The following is a 25623-nucleotide window of genomic DNA, read 5'->3' on the forward strand; positions in this document are numbered from 1 at the left end:
AATCAAATTACAACGCACTTTGACAAAGAGAACACTATCAAATGCCACCTAGGGCAAGGCTCAGCCTACAGCTTCTCAGGAGCACCAGGCATCTTACAGGCACTGCAAAGGGAGGCTTATTTGCCTCTCTGCTAGCTGGAAGAAGAGTCCGTGGCCAGCACAGAGCCTTGTGCACAACACCAGCATCAGTGAAATCACAGGCTCCCTGCACTATTTCTCCTCAAGCCTGAGCAACTAGTAAAGGAGAGGTCACCATCATCCACCTCTAGCATCTGGCTATTCAGGAAAGTGCTGGTTGCACTTCCAGACCACTTGGACTTCCTACAGTTCAACCCTGAAGACAAAAGGTATGAGAGACAAAAAAAGTGCAGCCAAGCTTCATACCTGATTGGGATCATCCCTATCATGATGAGTGGGAAGATCATCTTCATGTAGGGCAATGGTGACATGCCAAAACCACAGAGGATGAGGAGCTGCAGGACCTGCAAGCCTGTGAAATAGTGGATCTTCCTCTGGGGCACTCTGCGGATGTAATGGGTCGGAGGATAAGCAGTCTGGGAAGAGAAGAATTACATGTTAGACAGGCAGAAACCTAGCCTTGTGACTGCAGAATGTAGGGCCCAGGCTTTCGAACACAAGGGTTTTAAAGGAGTCATCAATTTATACACACACAGAGTGCATCAGCATCAACAGGTTCAGCAGCAGAACACAGGATTTGTAGGGTTAAAGCAAGTGTCTTAAACCACAGCACTGGCAGCAACACACAGAAGATGACTGGCACTAGAAACCCGCAGAAGAAAAGGCACACCAAAGAACTAAGACTGCCTTTGGGAGCATCTGGAGTGCAATAACATATCTTGATAAGTGCAGTAATAAGATTCCCTGGAGTAGGATTATCAGGGCTTTGCAGCAATAGGTGAAGTGCCTGTAGGCCTGGGGGGGGGGGGTGATGGTAAGGAGATGCATTCAGGTTCTGTTACTGCTGGCTGGTTTCTCCACCTGAAAAGCAGCTCCTCATTATTTTATAGCCTTCTGTCCTCTGCTGACCAGACTCCATCTCCATGCCCCTAGTGGTCCCACTTCTTTAGCTGAACCAGGAGATGGGGTTGAGGAGGTGCAAGAAGAGGCTGTATTCAGTGCAGTGATTTTCTTAAGTCATATCAGATATTAATTTTTGAGAAAGAAGGTGAGGGGGAAGTGACATTAATAGGCTAAATATCATTCGTGGTTTCTTTTGACAGTTCCTTGCTCATGTCTGAGCACAGGCTTTGACTCACTGTCTATACATCAATGAAGAGTATGAGCGACTGTCTGCTGGCACCGATACAGACTCAATGGATTTCAGATTGTGCCATGACTCATTAAAAGGTTTCCACAAAAGGGAGATCTCCATATTTGAGAATAGTTTTTAATTTTCCAGCTTGGAAAATTCCACACTATTTCTAATAAAGGCAGAAGTCTCATTCTACACACATCAGTAATCATTCAATCCTCATTCAAAAATGGACATGACAAATGTAATCTTTACCCAGGTTTCACTGGTTTTGACCTCTGGGATGTAATATTAGAGATCAAGACAGATTAGCAGAGATGCAGAGCGAAATGTTGGGCTTTTTAAGCCCTTGACCATTGTTACATAAAAGAAGGCAAGATGGAAACTCACAATTGCTCCCCGGTACCGCCTACACTGCAAACTAACACCTTCTTAGCACTTGTAACAGAGGGAGCTTGAAAACACATCTTCCAGATTTGTTTTCATCCCACATCACAAGGGCTTCAATAACATAAGTAATTTCATTTTGAGTTTAAAATCTTATGGCATTTCACACGTGTCAAAATGAAAGTGTAAAACACAGCAAAAAAGTCACCTGTTCTGAAGTTCTGTTGGGGAAATCAAAGATCACCATTTACTGACATCATGCCTATGCTCTTTAATATTTGTTATTATTGGTTTTAAAACACATGGACTCTGCAGCTGACAGCATCACAGAGGGGTTTTAAAGCTTACAAACATGCTACATTCAGTGAGCAGCAGTTTGTGCAACTGTCTTGTTTCAAAAGGCATTGCCCAGATCTCTTTTTGGTGTGGTCTACACCAGGTCTTCACTGATAGCAGCTATCCTGACTCCATCCATGCACTAGCTTTCACTTTCTGGAGATAGAAGCCCCATAGCAATTCTGAGCAGACTGAGAAGGATTATATGTAATATAATATCCTAGTTATAGGACAAGTGGAAATGGCTTTAAAGCTGAAAGAGGGTAGACTGAGATGAGCTCTTAGGCAGAAGCTCTTCCCTGGGAGGGTGCTGAGGCGCTGGCACAGGGTGCCCAGAGAAGCTGTGGCTGCCCCATCCCTGGCAGTGTTCAAGGGCAGGTTGGACACAGGGGCTTGGAACTGGATGAGCTTTAATGACCCTTCCAATCAAAACCATTCTATTATTCTATGATTCAATACCCAAGATACCAACTCTGAACAGGAAAGCTCAAACACTTCTGTGGCAGGGAAGTGCAGAAAGCAATTAATGCAGAATTAGAAGACAGACGAGATGCAGTGCCACTCTCTGAACAATCCAGCTACCACCTCTTTTTAACCCAAGAACAACCATGCCACTTTACTTGTTTGACACTAAATTATTCTCCCACTTACTTGTCCCCTTTAATGAAAAGGGCATCTCTTGCTCTTGTCTCAGTGGCAGACCAGGCTAAACTGGAGACATCAAGTTTCATTCCCACTTTGCAGAGAAATGTGAAAGGGATGCAAGGTTCAGACTGGAGCTAGAAATCAGCCTGCTGAGAACATGAGTTTTAGGGCTAGTCCCATTCCCAACACCAGCACCTTTCCATGTTAGCTCCTGCCGCATTTTGGTGCTAAAGTGGTAAAATAAAGGTTGTAAATAACGTTTCCTTTTCTGTTCCACCAGTCTGGTGCCCCAGTCTGGTTACCTGTTCTTTGAGCAGGAGCGCCACCCTTTCAAAGAGCTGGTTCCCATCAATGGAGGTCAACGCGATGTAGAGGAAGAGGCCATAGAGCACTGGCTTTGGGATCCACTGGAGAGGGAAGGGGAGGAGCAGAAGGGAGAGGCCAACCAGGAAGTTTGCCACTAGACTTGTCAGCCGGGTCTCCTTCACACTCACAATCCTGGAAGCGAGAGAACAGGGATTAGGGGAATAGGATAATATTGCAGTATCCACATAAGATTATCGCTGGGGCTCACTGTGCATAGGTGCAGGACACGTGCCGCTCGGGAAAGGGAAACTCATCTCCACTGCACTGAGATCAGCACTTCTGGCCTCGTGCTGACACTGAGAAGGCAGAGCTCTGCTGGATCCAGGCCAGGCACTTAATCCACAGCTCAAACACAGCAGCTGGAAAAATGCCCAATTCCCCTTCTGCAAAGCTCCATGGACCCTATCCTGAACTGATTTGCCCTCTAAACTAATTCTGTTCAGCACACTGAAGTAAAGAAACACCAACAAAACCAAACTAAAACCCCCAACTAGTTAAGAATCCTTCTCTTGGGCAGTATTCCTTTCCTCAATTTACCCAGTGCATATGCAATTGGCTCCTATCCAGAAGAAAACTCATTGACTTCTACAGGAACTAATGAACCTCTTGTATAAAGAAGTCTGCATTTTATTGCCTGCGAGTCAGCATTTCTGATGTATATGAGCATCTCCTTGTTTATATGGAAGGGAATGCTGAGAGCACTACGGAGGGAGCTAGAAAGCCAATTCTGATGTGGATAATAGCAGTTGCACTGCAAATTGCCTATTACCATGCAAAACATGTAATTAATTAATGCAAGTTTTCCATAGCTGGCAGAGCACAGATTGATTTTTGGGGGGTGGAGGAGTGGGGGCGATTGACAGGAAAGCAAGCAGCAACTTTCAGAGCCCACATGGGAGATGAGGGGAGGTTGCTCTGTTTTCTTTTCACTTCAGCTAAACCTGTGAGCATCTCCTCCTACTTTGAAGCAAATTACCAGAAACAACAGGAGGAAAGAAAAACCTCATCTTTTAAGACTACTTGTAAATAAAGAAAAGGAGGATTCCTAACTTCTTCTGAGAAGATAAATCCACCCCTTCAGTGGATAAACTAGTGAGTAAATCCCCCTGTTACCAGGAGAAATGAATGTCCGTAGGCTGTTTTGGTGTCATCTAGTGGCCTCATTCCCTGAATGCAAGACTTCATATCCCAGATAACCCTATACCCAAAATATCCTGAGGATTAACACGAGAACCAGCCATGAGATCTATCAAAATACATTTCCTTCTATTACATATGTACTGCTGGAACTTCATAATCCCTTCTGGTTTAAAGAAGATTGCTTCTCAGTGATTTCTTTCAATATTAACTTTTTGAGTCTTGCTTATGAAAGTAAGGTCAGGTTGAACTTCAAATCTGTGAATACATTCAAGAGCATGATGAAGCTGTGGGGATGAAGGAGCCTTCTACACTTAGAGAGAAAGGGAAGGGTAACAGCCTAAGGCTCGCTCTCAGGATTTGGATAACATGGCAGAATTAACATGAGCTCAAGAGCAACAGATATCCCAAGCAGTACACAAAGTCCTGAGGACAAGGCTTGAATTTGTTGATGGGTAACAGAGGAGGTCATACATATTATCTAGTGTTACCAAGAGAGGATGCACAGAAGAGCCACAGGAGGTGTTAACCTTTAAGTAACCTCTCCCCTCCCCTGACTAGGTTTAAATAGCAGAAACCACAGCTTTCCTCCTTCAACACAGATTTCGTTCACATCCTCTTGCAAGCCTCCTATGTCAAGGGGTCCCTGCCACTGCTTAAAGAAGCTGAGGGAGAGCAGAGCACTTGACTCTTATCTGCAGACTGCTCTTTCCAGCTTTGGAAGAACTGGGACATCACCTAGGTGGATATAGTTTGGCACCTTTTCCATTGTCTCCAGGGTCTGGATCACCCCAAAAAGAGAAGACTCTCAGATGAGCAGAGCCAAGCAGCTTAAAGTGCAATAGCAAGTGCTAATTCAGAACAATTCGATAGCCTGATAAAGAGTGGTCAGACTACTTGAGAAGCTCATAGTGGTTCTGGTAGCTCTGAAGTGGCCCAGTAAAGCAGGAGTGAAAGGATGCACCAACTGATTCAGCTTCACCCAGGTACAGCAAGAGTTTCCCTGGCTTCCAAATTGGGCAAGCTACAGAAGCAGTATTTCTGCTACTTCAGGCAAAGATCAAACCTGCTGCTGAGGATGCTCATGACCTGCAAGCATCAGTCTGAGCATACACATCTGCTAGGTTCAAAGTCACACAAGCTGAAGAGCTCAGGATCAAAATCAGATATGAAGCCACCACATTTCAGTCAGATACAAGCCTGCAAGTACAGAACAGGTTGTAGTAGTAGCCCTTTAGTAATGGATTTCTGAAGTTCATGAAGTTTCGTACTGTGAACTGTTGGGATGCAGCAATCATGGCACTAAAGAGTGTTTGAGCACATATAAAATGTACTGCAACTACTACTGCCAGTTCCTGCTAGTGCCACTTAAAGTAGTTTGGAACTTCTCATCGGAACATAGCTAAAATTACCCATAATTGACCAAACTTGAGATGTTTAAAGTTCCAAGTCTCAAATTGGTCTTCTGTCAGTTCTAGCATGTTTCTTATTTCTAGGGTAAGGACATCACAGTCACATTAAGTCAACAGCAGAAACTCCGTAATTTGCATGTGTTCAGAATCTCTTTTAGCCTTCAGGAAACAGCTCCAGAAAGTCTGCTGCAATGGAAAAGAAGTAATTAATGGAAATTAAAAGAGCATAATCCAGGCTCATTTCCCCAGAATCCTTTAAATCTGGCTAGCACAGGATTAGCCATTCCTGACCTCCTCCATCTGAGCAGTGAGAGCCTATTTGCAGATTGCTACATGAAACTCGAGTGGTTACTCTACAGGGGAGCAGAAAACTTTGCTTTCATTGAGACAGGTCTTTATCCTTGTTTATATCATCATCCTCAATAAGAGCTTTGATTTGAGTGCAGGAAAGGAGCCTGCCAGGGGAGCCAGCACTGAAAGAACTCCTGATTTTCTAACTGAGCTTCAGTATATTTCTTTTTCAGCAGAACTGACTAGGAGAAAACAAAGCAGAAAGATGACAACATTGCTTAGAGCCTCCTGTTTATAGCTCGGTGCTTTGCAGAGAACAAAACCACTTCTGTCTCAAAGGGAATTCAAGTAGCTAGGAAATCCTTGTTCCCTCTTTCGCTCCCAATATCAGGCTCAAAGCACTCATTTACCTGACAACTTACCTCCAGCAGAGAGAGAGCTGTACCATGAGAGAACATGCTTAGCGAGATGAAGGCATCCCTCTGCCCTTTTGGGATAACAACTGGAGCCGTACCTAGCTTAGCATGGCCAAAGAGGACTCTCTGACACTAGTTTTGGGCAGCTGGGTAAAAGAGGACAAGGACAGCAGGTAGACCTTAATTCAAGCTGGGAACTTGACTTTGCCAAGAAGCAGCCAGAATGCAGAATCAAGACAGTGGGTAGAAAAACAGGGAAATAGCTACCAGGTATTAAAGCTGACAATGGAAGAAACAGGAGGGAGGCTTAGTACAGGGATTTCAAAGTGTAAATTCTGCCTTTCACAAAGAAATGGAGATCAAAGATATCTTAGAGCGGATCAGGAAAAAAATTAGGCAGAAGCTCTTCCCTGTGAGGGTGCTGAGGTGCTGGCACAGGGTGCCCAGAGAAGCTGTGGCTGCCCCATCCCTGGCAGTGTTCAAGGCCAGGCTGGAGCAAGCTGCTCTAGGGGAAGGTGCCGGGGTTGGAACTGGATGAGCTTTAAGGTCCCTTCCAACACAAAGCAGTCTGGGATTCTATGATTAGGGACACAAGGATAAAGGGCACCCTACAGAACTCAAATTGCAAAGTTGTTGGGAGCTTTAAAATAGGGTTTAGCATTTATTCAAGCCAGATATAGCTGTGGGAACAAGTACTACCAACACATACTACCGGGAATACAAGCCCATGGGACTGATCTCCCAGGAGAGGTCTATAAAAGCATTGGAGGGAGCAGCAGGACAGCAATTTCCAGATGTGGAAGGTGAAATCTGTATGTCACTGACCCAAAAAGCAGCTGTGGCAGGTTGAGCTGGGCCAACTGACACAGAAAACAGCATGAAGGTGAGACTGAAATGAAAGAGACTGACCCACTCCATCCCCCAAAGTAAATGACCACTTAGCCTCACTTTTCATAAGTGGCAACTCTGAAAATGGAAACCAAGGCAGGATAATTAAAACTAATGGTATGTGAGTGGAAATTACCATTTCTGAGGTAAAAGCACTCAACTGTAAAATCCTGAGATCAAACAGACCAGATATTCCCTATTCTGAAGGAGGTTTCATGAGAAATGAGATATTTCATTTTACTTCTTCTTTAAATAGGTCTCTGTTAAGAGTGTGTTGGACAACTCAGAACAGCCCAAAAGCTCGTCTTAAATAGGAAGTCGTGACCTGGGCATGGCTTTGGAGTTGCTTTTGCTTAAAAGCAAGAGAATTTAAGAAGCGTTTTGCATTCCCGGAATGTGGCGGGAGATGCTATGGGAGCTCTGAAACAATGCTGCATTTTTCCTACTCTTCGTAATAACCACCAGACAGGTTTCAGCCAATGAATCAGACTGGATTTTTTCTGGTGGAGACATCTGGAAAGATCTGCCTAAAGCATCTCTCCTCAGCTTTCCACAAGGATAAACCTGAAAAAGGCCTTGGCTGACTCTTCCAGAGGACAATTTGCACTGCAGTGGGTGGAACCCCTGCAGACTGCATAAAGAGCATAAACCTCTGTCCTAAAACCAAGCACTTTGGTGAAGGAGGATGAAGCCAGGTCACAGATCACGCTGGCTGAGGTGGCTTCGTTTGGCACATCTCCCCCTCTACCTCCATATCTTGCAGGTTCTCAAGATGACAGCTAACTCCTCAGCCATGTAACCCACGATACCCAAAAGGATTAGGAAGCCACAAATAAACCCAAAGATATTCAAGACAGCTCCGTGGTTCCTACTTACGTCTCATAGATGTGTCCACTTTCAACCCTCTCCTCCACATAAGCCAGGGCGCGGACGTGCATTGGGGAATGAGGGAAGGCAGCATGGATCCATGGAAGGCCGAAGACAGACAGCCCTGTGTTAATCAGCGCAACAAGCAGGAGGTCCCAGTGGTAAGCTGTTCCCTTCACCAACCTGAAACGAGGTTTTTGTCGACAGCAGTTACACCCAGTACAAGCTAACAGACTGCCCTTGCTGAACCTGAGCTGCAATGCTAAACACCAAAGTGCACTTCCATCCACCGAGTGATTTCACACCTCCTGCCTTACAGTCTGTGCTACATGAACACAAAACATAATAAAACTGGATAGCTTGCTCCCAAAGCAGTCATCTCCTGGAAAGAACAACACTGAGCAGAAAGGCAACCCACTCAAGTAACGGCCCATGTAGATTTTAACAGCATTTTGCCCCTATGCTTACTGCAGTCCACTCAAAATACACATCTATACTTGCTAGCAGAGTCCATGTAGGGAGTAGTTAGAAACCTGGGCATGGGTTGCCTAACTACTGATGCTGAAGTTTCCCCATCTGCCTTGTTTTTAACTCTGGCCTCCCTCCTTCCTGATGAGCAGAACATGTGCTGCAGTAATCGCCTCATTGTGTAATGTTACTGTATGATAAGGAAATGAGACATGAATTCATTAAACTTCAGCTCCTCCTTTGTAGCCAAACAAGGAGATATGCTCCTAGCTTTGGTGAATACTGGGGAACCTCTGTTTTGTTTCTTAGAGGACAGAGGAAACTGGCAGCCTTCATCATCGAGGAAGCTGACCTTCCCTTTGCAAGGACTACATAGAGAGCAGCTACTAGCACTGAACTCACATCTAGTTTAACCTCGCCTTTTTATGCAAGGTCTGCCCCTTTTCTCAATGTACCCATCTAGTACAACTCCTCAGATACTATAAGTTTAGAAAAAGGCTAGGGAAGGATTTAGCTCTCAGACTTTGACACCTCACTTAAAAGTCTATAGCTGTTTTTCTGCCTGGCCATCAGACCAGACAGCAATTGGTACCCTCACACAAAGGATCAGCTGAATTGCTCTCCAGGCACCATCAATTGGAAAGGAACCACCATTTAGGTGTCTTAATGTCACCAAGCAATCTCTGTTCAGTATGTAAGCAGACACTCGGAGCCATCCAAGATGCTCCAAGACATGAGGTGCATGGAGCTAGTAGACATGACGCAGCACATGAAGATCTATGCCTAGTTCCTACCTCAAAAAGGAGTATAAGCCATTTTTTAGGCAGCAGAAATCTTGGGTGGGGTTTGGTTTTGAAACAAAAAGATTTGTCTCATTGGAAGTGCTCACCTCCATTGACTGAAGAGTCCATAGGGTGACTAGGTCAGGTAGATGTCTACACTGCAATACCTCAAGCTGGAAGGTGCTGGCAGGAAGGGTGGGATTGTAAACACACTTCCCGTGTTGGCTCACACTTTGAAAGCACTGCCCCGCTCATGTGCTGCTTTCTCAGAGCAAAGGCATCTCCAGCATCCCCAGGGTTATCATTTGATTATCCCATCTGCCCTTTTCAGAGGGCTTTCTATGTACAAAGGCCACATCATTTTAGCCTCCTTGGGATGCAACCTGCTAGAACTGTGTAGTACACACCTGCTTTGACCAATGGATAAGGCTACATTGAGCCTGTCCAGCCCAACATGCAAAGATGCCTTATCCTAGATTATCTTCACATAGCCCATCCAGCCCAGTATTCCCTGGACTGTCCTACACCCTTGCTTTGATTATTAACAAAGCATATTAGTGTACTTCCAGGCAAGCATCGTCTTTTCCCTGTTCTTAATAGAGGAGGAAATCACTGCACTTATTAAGACACCAAGAAGTACATTCTCCATTTGGCTGGTACAGACAATGGTATTTTCATTATGTGATGGTACCACAAACAGAAGCTGTCAAGCCCTGTTGTTTCCATCTCTAAAAACCCATGCCCTGATTTCTCCTCAGTCCCATAACAAGGCATTACGAAAAACACTAGGAAAAACACTGAAGAATATTTTACATTCCTTAAAGATGCTTTAGTGGAAAAAAACCCACAAAAGTTTAGAAGAAACTCCTATCAGGAAATAGATGACCCAGTTACATTACAAATTTATGCAACACTTTTAAACAGATACAATAAAGATGAGAGGAACAAAAATCAAGTGGTCACAGAAAACCAAATTAGTATAGCTGAATCTGAGCTTGTCTTCTCCCTGCTCGGTGTCAGTCTAGCTACAGCATGTAGAATATTAATGTAGGTTATGCAAAGAGAGAACCCTCCCACACATTACATTAGCAAAAGAATCCTCTGAGACATGGTAGTTTCCCTGGAAAAGTCATACACGTTCATTCTTGGTATCATATCCGATTGCAGCTGGCACAGAAACATCAGAGGGAATATTTTAATAGCGCAACATCTCAACTCAAGTTTGCACATAAATCAGACCTTTCAGACGTTAGACATACTGTGCTATTTCCACCTTCTCAGCTGGAGACTATCAGCTCCAAACACTTCTTTTTCTGATGCTCAGCTGCAGCATATCATGTTATGACATTTATGCAGGTCATTGACTTTCTCATTTTCATAAAGTTCCCTGTAGTGCAAGAGCAGCGCAAGTTTTAGACTCCCTAGGTATCTGCAGACCTCAGACCATACAAAAGATCTCCATAACATTCACACATTGGCAAAGAAAAAATATGCCGAAGTGTTGAGCTCATAGATGCTCTGTGGGTTGGACTTACTGCCACAGTACTGGGTATTGGGGATGGTGAGGAGTTAAGTAGTAGAGTTATCCTCATCTGTGACAACAGAAGTTCTGAAAAACCGATGTTCAAACAAGCTTTGGACAAGCAGTGCTGAGAAGAGGCTAAGTATATCCCTTCACAGAGGAGTACCAAAAGCATTACCTGTTCTCCGGTGCGTTTGTGAGTGACGCCACAATGTTCTGCTCTATAAAGAAGAGCATTGACAGGAGGAACCCTAGCCCCATGGCACTCATCACTGACCCAATGGACAGGGACTGGACTGGGGCGAGCACGAACAAGCTCTCAGATGGATTGTAGTTGAATTTGGACACTGGAAAGAGGAGAGGAATGATGTTAGGAGGCAGCTTCTCATCCAACCATCCACATGGACTCAAGTAATGTTATACACATCATGAACTGTTGGGAACCAATGCAGCAAACCAGACATGATGGTCTGGCATGTGGGAGACAGAAGGCCATAGAAGACAGGCTCATCTGGCTGTTTTAGTTTATTTTTTTCCTCCATCCTCTTAGAACTTGGCTGCCATCCTGATTTGACAGATTACTGCTACTCCTAGTGAGGCATTACACACATTTGAGCAAAACAAAAGAGGGAAACTTGTTTTCCACAGATGCAAGGCATTTTTAGATTAGAAAACCTTATTTCTAACAACACGATCGTCCTCCTGCTCAGTTAATCAACCGACAGAGGCATTTCAAAACTTCCTCATATCCAACAAGCTGTGCAAGGCATTTGAGTATGAAATGCCCCTACTTTCCTGTCATTGGAAGAAATCCATGACTAGGGATAAATCACACATGGCCACACATCATTTTACAATCCAACTGGATGGAATGGCCATCACAGAAAAAAAACAAAAGACATTTCTTATTTGTTTCCATACATTTCCTCACATCACCCACTCACGTCACCACAGGACAATGCAATTCCTGTCCCCATTATCGCTTCCTGATATGGAAAAGCTGATCTATTTGGCCAATGAATGGTGCCTCATATTTAGATTTCCTTGTGTTAACTTCAAACCGCGCAGATGCTCTGCACCATTTCACCTAAATTAGGAAAACGTAAACTGGAGACAAAGAGGACAGACTGGGATCATCAACTCTACGCCTGCATGACTGGCAACAACCCTTCCTGCCTGCTAATTACTCTTCCCTTTGTTCTTGGCCAGAAATTGTTGATCCTCTTTATTGTAAGAGATATGTACTTTAAACTACATTGACATGAAAAGGCACATTGGAATAATTTGTAGAAAAAAAACTTCATCCAGGCTCATTTGATTAAGGGGGTTTGGATTAATTAAACCTAATACTGAGGAAATCTGAGCTCTTTGGGTGGTGCGAGGCACACACGGCAATTGTGAAGTTGGATGGAGTTATATTTGCCATTTCTTTTGCTTAGCAAAACCTTCCTAGGATTTAATTTCTCTTTTTCATGTATCCCATTATTCCAGAGCATAAAAATATAACTTACTTTCAATTTCCTTGAAGATATAGGAACCCACAGCAGAGAAAGTCAGAACTGAAATCGGTAAGGCACAGTCGGATAGAATTTCCCGTACTCTGGCATGCAAATAAGGGCTGCAATTTAAAGACAAATAAAACCTTCCATCAACACCACACTGTAGGGACAATCATGCAATCCAGATAGCATTAATGCTCTAACAAGTGAAAATTCAGTCCAGTCTTGCAATTCTAAAGAGATACTTGGAGTGAAAAATTAGTCTGCAAATCAGCTTTAAATCCTCTGGAATCTATAGCCTTTGAAGGTTGATGAATGCATACGCAAAACCCATAAAGAAAGAAGAAACTAAGATGCAAGCTAGAAAATAAGTCCTCCAAACACCAATTTGTGTCTCATTTCCACTTTAGTTTAATTGCTTACACAAGCATCTCAAATGAAGAGCTTTAAAAGCAATGGGAGTAAATCCCAAACTACAGCCGGGCATTTGACACCCAAGAGCACACTGAAGGTACATTTCCAGTAGACCTTCCAGTACCATCAGTGATTTTTGCCCTCCAAAATGATTCAATGCCTATTTTGAGGGAGTTACAGGGGTTCCAATATGAAATATATGGTTCACCCAAAGCTTTCTAACAAGTCACTTGTGACGCCAAACCAAATACGGAAGGACATTGTCCAGTGACTGAACATTTTGTTGTGCTGCAAACATTTTCCAGGTGGCCAGCCAAGTTCATGTCTGGCTTTGGCTTCCACCAGCACTAATGGAAGAGTTCCATCTGATTTTTCTGGGTTACATGATCTAAACCAGTAGTGATTCCTCAACAGGTAATACGAGATAATCAGTAGTCTGAGCTCTAAGACTGAAGTAACTCACCTTTTCTTAAACTGATAGAGCGTATGACCAAGCCAAAGGGTACCCAGCATCAACATGAGACTAAGGACGGCAGTTTCACGTCCATAATGCACATCATGCGTGCCTGTTTGATTCTCTAGGGACATGGATCTGCTCACTGATGAATTCATCAAGAAGGTGGTATTGATGCCGAGGCTTGGAATAGCATCAGCTGGTGCTTTTTCCAAGTAACTTTCTCCTGTGCGCCCACTGTAGTAATATTTCTTAAAAACTGCACAAACAACCAACAGGCAAAGCATTAGGATACGTTTGTGACAATCAAAGCAAGTAAAATAAAGTGGTTCTTCCTTGCTTGATCATGCAGTATTAATGTTATGCTTCACCAGGTTTATAGCTCTACCCTTGAACCAGTGAAAAGAGATCATGAGTGCTGCTTCTCTTATTTTAATAGCTAAGAAGTCAAGCTGATCTAAAGCAACATGTTTGAACTGTAAGGACTTTCAGTGCTAATTATCAATGCGATTTTGTTCCTAGCACTGGAATCACTGCTCATATATATATTTAACACTTACTTTCAGCAGCCTGATAAACAAATTCCATCAGAATCTCTATAGAAATTAAGAGCAGCCAGGCTGCACAGATACTTCAATGGACCTCAAAATGTCCAGCAATTACTTTTCCCCCAGGGCTGGTCCAGATTTTAAAGGTAAGTGTTGATGGCATGCAAAACCTGGCAGAACATTTGAATTTACACTTCAAATGGAAAATGAGTTAGAGAGTACCCGAAGTAAACCTGTACAAGCGAAACACCCATGAACACCTTTGGAACTACCCATAAATGTATTAGGTTAGCTCAGAAGCATTTATATAAGTAATTAACAGTTGAAAATGCACTCTTGCTTTTGAGCATTTAGGCAGCTGTGTTCCCATTTCTATAACGTTGGCTAGCTCCCAGCATATAAATGTGGGTTTGAAGTGATTTCACCTCTTTGGGAAGCAAGAGCTTGAGGTGCTTCGAGGAGCAAATAAAAGCAGAAGATGGAAGTTGGGTTTTGCATCCTTGGTGCTCCCATGATCAGACGGCAGCAGGCAGCACCCACTGCCCCCCATACCAGTGGGAAGATACAGAAGGATGGAAACCACCACAACAGAGCACTGCAGCCTCTCTACCTTTCTCTCTTTAGTCAAAATACCCCTTGAACTTCGTACAGAGAAACTCAATACTCTTGAGCCAAAAACACAACAATCTGTAGCTTAGGCTACAATATTCCTCATAACATTTCCCCCCAGCCCCAAATAACAACCAATTTTCTCACCTGCAGCAGGAAAAGCAGGCAAACCAAACTGGAATTCTAAATATTTGAAACCAAGAAAAACTTTACACATTCTTGCAAAGCTCAATTGGTATTTGCAACCACCTTGATTTTGGCTGAAGCACAGTTTACTGCTGGACTGGAGCTCACCCGAGTGTAAAATGCCCCCTGTTTAGCTATTTTGTGATTTTAACAGCAGTAATAATCTTTTTCTACCACCTTTATGTTTAAAAAGGAGTTCGGGCATTTGACAAGTGGATGGAGTCAATAGGGCATACAGCTCATGAGAAAAGAAACCCTGGCTGCTTCATATTCAATACTTCTGTATATGGATTTATAGATCATAGAAGGTTTACAGTTCAAGATTTAACTTTTCAATTTATTCTCAGTAGCAGAAATAAGGAGACCATTGCACTATTAAAGCATGAGAAAGGTTCCCCCAGCAAGGAGCAATGACAGCCTCAGTTAGCACTGAGTATTCCTGCATCATGTGCTGCGGAAGATATTTTGCTATCATTTCCTCCCTCCATCCTCGCAGCTGCATCCAGCCCAGCGGGACACCCACACCTGCTTTGCAAAGAGGTAAACTGAGGCACTGAGCAGTGCCATGTCCCATGTACCAGTACAGAATAGGTTGTTGGAGGATTTGTGGTTTCTGGCTCTAAACATGAAAGGACACTTTTGTCATAACAGAAGTGATTATGGCAGCATTTCCTGGGGATTAGCAGCTGGCCAGGGCTAACTGGCTGTTCACCATCTCAACTGACCTTAAGTGTTACTAAATCCTAACAACATATACAGTTACTGAGCATGTGATAAACCAACAGCATGCGCAGCCCAGCAACTACGCAGGATGTATTCGCATTCCTCTGCATTTAGATTTGAACTGTAATGAATAAGAAACAAGTTACTTTGTTCTGGGTGTTGTGGATTTGCTCAATTTCCCAACACTTAGAATCATAGAGTCAGCTAGGTTGGAAAAGACCTTTAAGATCACGTGGCTATAGTGCAATAATACATTCAGGGTTGAGCACATCTTTGGTGCCCTGCCTTCAGCCTGACTATACCTACACTCCCTCTCAGGCTGCAATTCAATTTGCACCCACCTCAAAAACAGATAGGATTGCTCCACTCAATCCTGGATACCGAGAAAGGAACTTTGACTTTACTCTTTAGTTAAAGCATCAAAAACATGCCAACATGGCTAGAGGAGGCCTTCATCCTGCACCACGGACCTGCTATAATGTGACTCCCGCAGATTTATAGCTTGTTTTTATAGCAGAGATAAGTGAATCTGGTTGCCCACATTGAGAGAGAGCAGCAGAGCAGGTGGTTCCCTTGCTGAAACAGAGCCATGCTCAAGCCTAGCGTGTGCTCAAGTTCCCTCCAACAACATTAACTCGCTTTGTTTGCCTCAGCCAGTTCACCACTGTTTCCTGCAGAGTGCAGATGTCAAGATCAAACAAACACAGCTTCGGTGGCTGGGCCACGCGGCGAAAACAAAGTGTCACCAGGATAGCATGAATGCACACGGCTGGATTCCTCTGTATGGTATTGCATCCCTACCCCCCTCTTTCCTGCACATGTATGAGTACCTTGCAAAAAAATCAAGGCTATAAACAGACTGAGGAAAACATATCTGGGCAGGAGAAAGTGTCCTCTTGGCATTAAGGAAGCCCAAAGCTGCTGTCAGCTGCCTAGCCATAACCAGAACACATTGAACAGCATGGAGAAGGTTACCAGCTTTCTCTTTCTGCTTAACTGCTCAACTGAAGCTCCGAGTGGGAGGAGGAGGAGGCAGCAGCAGCCATCACCTCCTGCTACAAAACAAGGAGTGAAGGATGACAGACAAGCATGCAGACATGGCCTGCACTGTTTTGTGTTTAAATATGAGCACTGAGGAGGTTAAGAATAGTCTGTGCCCGGCAGCATCGGTGCCCTCCATCTGAAGACACGGCAGGATCTGGGGTCCCATCTGTTGATGCACTGATAGTCCCAGATGCAGCTGAAGTCAGAGTGAGCTGGAAAATGGCTGGAGCATTGGTTTGATCTCGTTACCATTGTTCCTACAAATTCAGCCCTTCCCAAATACAAGGGAGAATGGCACTAATTCACTAATTATACTAATTAACCTCCAAAAGCCTCTCCTGTTCCTACTGCAGTATTCTTGTATTGAGCAAATACTCATGTATTACTTGCATGTTCCTGGAAGTCTGGCAGCTGAGATCAATGGATGCTTTCTGTACCTTTAACCTGCATTCCATGCCCCTGCTATGGGAAATCAGGTCTCTCCTACAGAAGCACTGTGAACATTTGCAGTTGCTCACTTACACAGAGTAGCTGAATGTTCTGTTCAGGGGCACCTAAAAGCCACAGGGAGACTGTCCCATGCCTCCAGAACAGGGCACTAACAGTACACATTAAGCAACATGGTGAGCAAGGGGAAAGCAAAGTATCCCAGAGCAGCTTCTCCTTCACCAAGCTTTGTCTAAACAGGGTATATGAGAGATGCAGGTGTTCTGCAGAGTTAAAACCCCCTTCCTATTGCACAATCAAAGCACATATAAGCCAGATTAAGGACTCCTAATGAAGTGAGGAAGTATCTGACTTCAACTTGCTTTGCAGTGTCAAACTTGCTCTTTGAAGGTGTTCTCATTGCATGCAAGATACCATAATGAGCCAAGCCCAAGTATCTTGAAAACAAGCTCAGTGTGCTTAGGTACATCCTGAAGGATTTCAAAGGATAGCCCAAGCTTGGCTATCCCTCAGGTCACAAAACCCAAGGAACGTAGACTTTGACAACTTCCCACTGGGATGCACAGAGAGACTGCCAACCACGGGGCATTTCTGCCAACATCTTCCACCTTCACAAACACATCCTGCCAATCCTGATGGGAAGAGATGTACCAGAGAAATCTGTTACATCCCAGGGCTGCTCACCTAGAACTTAACAGAGGACCAAGCAACTGGAAGGGCAGAATAGCTTTAGGAGCGTACTGGAAAGCACTAAGTCCTCAAGCTGCCATTAAGGAAGGGTCTCACATTAGAATGGGCAATCTCAAGCCATATAGTTTTAATAATACGGTTAGGAAAGAGGTCTAGATGCCCTGCACTTACAATGGATCATTTTTTTTTTGCCAGGACCAAAGAGACTCTCAAGAAAAGACTTCCAAAGTAACATTATTATGGTTTCTCCATTCAGTAAAAGTTAAGACATTAAATCCTATCTCAGCTAACTGAAATTAGATCTGATAGAAATCCTGAACATCCAGGTAAACTGCTGACAATGCGCTGTTTCAATCTCACACTGATTTAGCTTCCCCTCGGAGACCCTGAATGAACATGGAACAAGCAAACATCATGCATATTTGCAGCCTTACATTTCTCTGACAAGGAAGCAAAGCAGAGATCTGCATTGAAAAACATTGTTGGAGAACTTACCTTTAATAATGCCTTTGAAGGCATCAAGCACAAATGTGATGGATATAAAAAGTGCAATTATTTCTTCTGTTGACCTGTGGAAAAAATCCCAGGCATTAATACAGCCATTAGCAGAGTCTGCATTCAACTCCATTCAAAGGGAAAATCAGCATATTCATGCATTTACATGAAATTACACCGATTTTAGTTAAACTCCAACTCAGGAAACAAAACCCAGTGAATCTTTTAAGCGCTTCTTTCAAGCTGGAACAATAAGCTGAAATGATACTAGCTTCATCTCGTAAAACACATTTTGCAGTAAGTTTGTAATTAAGGAGCTTGTGGAATGTATAATTTTTCCATTTGCTGAATAATCTGATCAAAATATGACTTCTTGAAAATAGCTACCTTTTAAAGAGTTTCATCAGAAGACTGAAATTAAAGAGGGAGTACATCACAAGGAAAAAGCTGTTCCACAGTCCAATCCAGGCATAGAAAGCACTGAAATCCAAGTTGTAGTCATCACAGATTCCTCGGATGACTGCAAAAGTGAAGCATTCACATGTCAGATTAAACTTCTGTTATTACCACCCTGTGATCACCATCTGCTTGATGGCAAAAAGCACCATTTTCAAGACTTCACCCCAATGGACTTATGGCAGATACTATTAAAGGCCTGCTCTTGCAAATCCAAGTGAACAGAGGATCAACCCAAACTGTTTTACTCTTCCCCACCCCTTTCCTCCACTAGAAATAGGAAGAAGCACTTGGAAAACTATTCTCTGCTCAAAGTATCTTTCCTAAGGATTAAGGCCACAAAATCAGCCCTTGGAATTTGCTCTCACTGACATTCCAGAATGCTGTTGATGAAGGTATCTCATACGTGTTTTTGCACCCTGTGTACTCAGCCACTGTGTTATGGACAAAACCTCATGTCTTAAACCTTTCAAGCTTATCATAGCCTCTGATTGTTCCTATAGATACTGAGTTTGCTCCTTCACACCTCTGGCTCAGTAATATCAGCTTGCAACTGCAACTAGAAAGTTATTAACCACATCTTAAGAGACAAACTAACCCACCTCACCCCCCATAAAAACTACCAAACCAAACAACAAGAAACATTTCGTTTCAGGCTCTTAGCATCAAGTTTGTTAAAGGCAGCCACATAAGAAAACCATTAGATGAAAAATATTTCCTCCCTTAAGCATTTCTTTTCATTGCTTCACCTCACAAGTGTTTTTTTCTACACAAAATGATTCCTTTAGAAACCAATTTTAACTAAACCTGAATCAAATTTCTCCCCTTTCCCTCAGCACCAGAAGCATCCTTTTAACATTGATTTATTAAACAAAAGCAACTAAAGCTCTAACAGGATTGTAAAGCTCTTGCACAAAGTCCCATTCCATCAAACCCAATCACACCAGTCCCATGATGTACATGTTTAATAGACTTACCATTAATGTAGAGTGCTAAAGGAGCTGTAGTTAGGAGTACAACTAGAGGCTGCCCTGAAAAGAGTGCATAAAGCAGCCCTCCAATACACTGGCCAACGATTGTCTTCTGCACATCTACAAGCAAATAGGAAGGAAGGAAATAAACAGGGTTTTAAACCAACACCTCCTTGACCAAAAAGCATTCATGAGGCAGAGAAGCCAACTGCTAATGAGTAAGAGTGATGTTCAGAGGGTACAGAGGTAAGGTTGTGAAAGCAAGAAGTGATCCTTTGCCAACAAACTTGAACCAGTAATTTAGGAGGCCATCAGGTTTCCAGATGTCAAACTGTGAATGCTGGGGTTTTTTATTTGATTTGGGGGTTTGGTTTCTTTTTTCCCCTCCTTTGTTTTGGTTTTTAGCACCTATTTTGAACAGCTATAAAAACATAACCAGTGTTTGTGGAGGCCTTCAGGACAAGATTTCAACTAAGACTGCTATGGACTCTTAACAGCAGTATGAACTGCTTCAGGGCCACAACTGAGACAGAGCAAAGAATCATTTGCTACAGCAGCGGTTTGGATACTGGCAATCAGAATCAGATCAAAAACACAGGAGCTTGTACTAGGAAAAACGTGCAGATTACATAGTCATAAAGTGAGCATCATTTAAAAACACAGCAGCATGTATCTAAGTTCAGGTCAGATGATACTATCCAAAGTAGTGTTAATTTTATCTAGTCTTCCAAGAAATAATTACAAACATACAATTAGAAAACCTTCAGTTATGTTTTTTTTCAGTAAATGAAAACCATCACAACTTTTTGTGTCCAGCGCTACCCAGTTTGAATACACGGAATCCTATAACAGATGCGCAAAACTGATAAACTTACCAATAACTCCTCGGGTATTTTCATCATTGAGTGACCCAAAAGCAATGGAAGGAAGGAGGCAGGCAAAATACAGAAAGATCATAGTTGTGATGTATTTCCCTATAGCTTTGTTGTTTCCAATAATACCTAGTGTAAACCATAACAAAAGTCAGGTTAGTACTGTCCATTTATAAAGCATTCAAACCCTACTCAAATCAGCCACATGTACCATAAGTTCTTTTCATGTTGAAAGGCAGATGTAGATATTCAGTCCATACTTAGCCTTAAACATATAGGTAGGTCTTTAACATTTGATTTTGTATAACCATGTTCATCTGGGACCAGAAGGAGAAGCACCAACATGCCACCAGTTTGCTTCAACTGGCATTCCTGGCATCATAAAAGCAGGAAATACTCGAAGCCTTTCATTCAGTTTTGCCAGCCCCAAAAGCTTGGAATAGGATCAAAGCAGAAATCGTAAGTTTAGGTTTTATAAACCCCCTATCCCTACCTTTTTAATATCAATTTTATAGGTATTCCAGTCTATGCCCCTAATGAATTTCATGATGATCGCTCATCTTCACAACTCACAACACCTTGGGCAGGAAAACATGAAGCACTTCATTTTCCCTTAGGCAGAAATCTGAGATTATAGGCTTGAAATCAATAATATACTATGCTGAGCCAATTAGTGCTAGCAGACTTACAAAAACAAATAGCACAAGAGGTCAGGAATGTGTATGTTAAAGAGTTTTGTCTTTAGAAAAAAGAGCCTTTCTAAAAGAATGGCTTCTTTCTTTTCCATCCACTCACCCCCTCTCATCTCTATCGGAAAAAACACACTAGGCCAAAACAAAAGCAGCCAGAGAGAGAATTAAAGTGTCATAATATGAATTTAAGGGCCTCTGAAGTAGCTTCCCTTCCCTTTCCTGTTTTCAGGCTGATGCGCATCCCCCAGTGAGCTCATATCACACAAGAGAAAGGATAAGAGATGGCCACAGCTGATATTGCTTGAGGAGAACAGTTTTTCCACAGGACAGCCTCTTCAGAGGAAACCTTAAAGCAGCCTTCAAGCTGCTTGTGCCACCATCCTTGAGGGCTTTTCTGCTGCAAGACACTTGGACTAGATTGGAGTTGCCTAATTCCACTTTCTGGAAGCCTCTTTAGCAGTTAACTCTGACACAGGCATCTGCCTCTAAGCTCCCAAAAGTTCATCTCAGCTTCTGCAAGCATCAGCCCCTTGCCAAGAGAGCTACAAGCTGCTGAGTTGAACCAGAGAAGGCAGGGCTTTGCATTAGAGGCTGTTGGTGCAACACAGAGAATCTGGACATTGTCACAGACTAACTGCATCACTGGAATGATATTTCAGTCAATGACTTTGGGATCTTATCTAACATCTGCTTTCTGCACCATTTGCTGTGCAGAGATAAGGAGAGGAGGAGGATGCAGAAACCAAAAATCAAAGATGATGCGTAATGAAAAGGCAGCCACATGAATAAAGGGACACCTTGCGATGGTTCCTGTTCACAGACAGGAGAAACAGACAAAAGAGGACTTTTGATGCTCAGCAGCCTCAAAATAAAGGGCAGGGGCTAAAACTTGACAAGAGACATCTCAAGCATGCAAATATGAGCCTGACCTTCCAGGAGTCATAGGACCAGCTGTTTCCAGGCAGATTCCTTTCAGTTTACTATGAAGATTCAGAAACCACAGACCACATTCCTGACCACTCTTAGCAACCAAAGAGCCTGAAATCTACTTCTTGCAGATGAAGCTTTCTCATGTGATCTCAAGTCCAACAGATGTAGGCTCCTACCTCACACTCCCAAGTGCCCGAGACCTTGAGGGGAAAGGAAAGACTTGGCAGGGCAAACAGTGAACTGAGTGGCAGATTTATACATAGAGATGGTCACATCCTTGTTCAGAGGACTCTGTACCGCTCCAGAACACTGCTTTTTGGACAAAGGAGACTTTCCAACATGAAAGGTCAGAGGCAACAATGCCTGAAAGCTTTGAAATCATTCAGAAGATGACAGGCAATTGGGACCAAAGAAACAACTAATAGTTAGCAAAAGAAAAGCTCATTTGCTGAGCAGAGAAAGGTACATAAATGATGAGGTGCTTTCTAAAAACACCTTTCAGGTAGATAAACCATAGTATGAGAGGGCTGAAGGAAGGAAGAAGCCTTGAAGAGCATCACAAAAGCTCGTGCATGGCTTTTAGTTTCAGGTTCTGTCCTTGCAAAGCAAGCAGCAGGAGTCCTTCCTGATCAAGGGGGTCCTTCTGCCACATCATGGCTGGATGCAAGACTTCCTGTACAAAGCAATACTTCCGTTAGACCATAATCAGTCAGATGAGATCCGAGGAGCAAAGAATCCCTCCTGGTGGGCAGCAAAATTCACTTCATAATGGAGACAATAATTGAACATCCCCTTTCACAAACACGATTAATCACATAAATTACAGTTAAAACCATGGTGAAATACAGCCTCATTGTACAGATGCACCTGAAACAAACACTAAAAATGCAGTATTAACCACAATTTACCTTTTGCCTTTTTAAAGTCAACATCTGGCTAAACAGATTCAGGGTCTATTTGCGATCTAGAGACTGACATGACTTCATTGAAAAGAAGGTGGGCTGCAGTATGATGGCATTTCATCTGCAGCAGGCTCATAAAGCCATTGAATAACGTGTCACTCCAACTGCACAATCTAAATGTGTAGCAGAGAAATCAGCTCTGGGTCCAGCTGTGAAACTGGAGTAGCTGACTATTACAGAAGCAATCCCTTGAAATTAGGTACATCTACGCATTGAAATGGGAGGCAATTATGGGCATCAACATGACAGTTCTATTTCACTTGCTTCCATTTCTGAAATGTCGTAGTTTTTAAAAGACAAGGTTAGAGCTGCAGAGAAAACTGAAGCACTGCTGGCCTCACTTTGCTTCATCAATAAATTAACGACCAAGAGACCCAGAGATTGGGACTAGAGCTCCTTAATCTACTAATTGTACATTTACTGGAGCAAAATTGAGACAGATGAACATTCTACGTTATGTCTATTAACATTCCTTCCCAATTCTCTGAAATATCCAATGCAAAGCAAGTTTAATTACACTGATCAGCAGCACAGCAGTGAGGATGTGTCTATTCAAACCCTGATTTAAAAACATCACCTTTCAGTGCTAAAGCTCAGTAAGGATAGCTGTTCACAGGTTTTGAGCCATAAAAACTCAAAGCATTACAAACTTCTGCTAATGCCCTTAAGCTGGACTTTAACTTATGTTAATAGCTGCTGGTTTCTACCCAGTTTTCAGAAGATGAAGAGAAGATCAGTCTCCCCTGATGTCCTGCAAAGAGAAATCACAGTACAATTGAGACTAAGAACTGGAAAAGGAACTCCAGTCTTACTGATTTTGGAGCAGAGAAGCCAAGCACGTTCTCAGACCAGAGAGGTATGAACAAACAAATCAAGGGCTCAGCTTTTGTTTCTTATTTCTTTCAGCCCATTTGTCATAAAGCCTCTTGGAAGGAAACATCTGCAGACAAAACAAGATGTTTTTATGTATCTTTGATGTGTTCCCATTCGCCATGAACAAAGAGAGAGACTTCAAAAGTAACCCAGGTCATGATGACCCAGAGCAACCAACAAGTCTGTCTTCAACTGGCCAACTGAACTGTTACATTCGGGTTGCAAAGTGATGCAAGAGCTGCCCTATCATCTAACAGAGGGCAGCAGAGGCACTGAAGGGAAAAAGCCTATATGCAATCCCTTTGTTCTCCTTCCTTATTCAAGGATACGATCCAGCCAAACAAAGTAGTCAGTGCAATGAGGTGGGAGAGTCGGTGAAGGTTTGGCACATGCCACAGTCAATCCACAGCAGTTTAAGCTCTGTGCTATTGTAGACAACCAGTAAAACAAAACTTCCCTTTCACATCCCAGTTTTCCAGTGCCTTCAAGCCTTCCTTCTAAGCCTGCTCCCATTACAGGGAGCTCTGAAGAGCTCCCCCTCCTGCAAACCATCACCATCAAATCCCAAGGATGCTGCCAGCAGATGCCTTACTTGCAGGAGCTGATCAAGGACCCTCTGCAGGACCAAGGACAGGGAGGAATCCACATTTCCAGCTGAACCATTCACTCACCACATCCATGTGTGCTGAGGACACAGGTCCAGGAAAACAGAGGGAAGCAGAATAAATCTCAGCTCTCTTCTCTTCCCTTCACCCTCTCTCCCCAAGAGGGGAAGGGATACAACAGAACACAGCATCAAAGCTCACCATAAGATTCTCAGGCACATCAAATTTCCCCTCTGGCACTCCAGGCACTCCATTCATAAGTGTTTATTCCTCCATGTTGTAGCAGGAAACACACACTGAAGAATAAATGTAGCAGCTTTAAGGGGCTTCAGGAAACTCAGAGCTGAGTCCAGGCAGAATTCCTTCCTCCATTCAAACCAGCCTCAATATTAAAACATTCAGGAAGCTCCTAGAGTTTTGACTAAGTTTTAAAGACTAATAATATCGATACACACTTTTTAAGCCTATTTGACAATATCAGAATGACATTTGGTACAAGTTTTTTTTAAGGCAGAATCCCATAAAGAAAGGTTGCAGTCATTAAGAGGAAACTACATGCCAAATGGTGTAAATCCTAAATTAAAAGGAAAATAATAGGTGTTCTTAGGTTCTGCATAGCCCAATTGTTCATCTTCAGATGCTCCCACTGGAAGAAACCTATTACAAGCCATACTTATCAATAGAAGTTCAGCGAACTCTTCCTTGATCCATTGCACATTCAACAGAATGCACAAGACTTCACAACCCAAAACAAACTTGACAAGTTCCTAATCTGCAGGTAAAAGAAATTAGAAAGATTTTTCTTTCCTCTCCCAAATCATAATGTAAGGATAATTTAATGGCCAGACTTGTGCAATGTGTGAAGACCACGAATCCCGCTAACATCCAACTGACCAAATGCTTGCTGGCTCTACGAAAGCCTTTCTGTTTATCACCCTGTTCATCTGTCTAACCCAAAACCCCAGGATGCTTCTCAGAGTGAGGATTTAGATACTCCAACCATTGAGAAAGGCATCTTTGTATTTTAGAGCTCTTTGATGGTGCACGTGTTGTTGTCTGGAGTGCAGACATTTGGATGGCTCAAATCCCCAATGTTCTGGTACGCTGCTGCTTTGAGATGGTCCAGGAATTTCACATTCCTGATCACCTTCAGTCTTGGTGGTTTATGCAGGTGCATTATGCTCCATCTGGTTTTCATTCCATGCTGCTCCTTAAAGAACTCATCCTAATTTCTGATTTTTGGGGAAGAAATGGCATATACTAACATATACGTTTCTGGAAAATATCCTCTTTTCTCCTCATCCTATTTGAAAGAGCACAACTGCTCCTAAGGTGGATAACTTCACATTTGAGCTCCAGTAGT

At 43.0% G+C, this 25623-nt stretch overlaps 1 protein-coding gene across 8 annotated transcripts in view; it reads right to left on the reverse strand.

Annotated features, from left to right (window-relative positions):
* Window positions 1-25623, reverse strand: part of SLC4A11 (solute carrier family 4 member 11) — a 144141-nt gene that overhangs the window by 5205 nt on the left and 113313 nt on the right. For all 8 annotated transcript variants that reach the window (XM_057401251.1, XM_057401252.1, XM_057401250.1 and 5 more), the window contains 10 exons: window positions 20202-20327; window positions 19333-19446; window positions 18287-18419; window positions 17900-17973; window positions 13167-13416; window positions 12302-12408; window positions 10969-11137; window positions 8028-8201; window positions 2944-3139; window positions 385-554 (listed from right to left, as the gene is read on the reverse strand). In XM_057401251.1, coding sequence (XP_057257234.1) covers window positions 385-554; window positions 2944-3139; window positions 8028-8201; window positions 10969-11137; window positions 12302-12408; window positions 13167-13416; window positions 17900-17973; window positions 18287-18419; window positions 19333-19446; window positions 20202-20327 — 1513 coding nt within the window. The remainder of the gene's footprint in view (window positions 1-384; window positions 555-2943; window positions 3140-8027; window positions 8202-10968; window positions 11138-12301; window positions 12409-13166; window positions 13417-17899; window positions 17974-18286; window positions 18420-19332; window positions 19447-20201; window positions 20328-25623) is intronic.

The sequence above is a fragment of the Pezoporus wallicus genome, unplaced genomic scaffold (assembly GCF_028554395.1).
Source record: "Pezoporus wallicus isolate ANWC-B61680 ecotype Strahan unplaced genomic scaffold, APGP_CSIRO_Pwel_v1 contig_8837, whole genome shotgun sequence".
NCBI classification, from domain to species: domain Eukaryota; kingdom Metazoa; phylum Chordata; class Aves; order Psittaciformes; family Psittacidae; genus Pezoporus; species Pezoporus wallicus.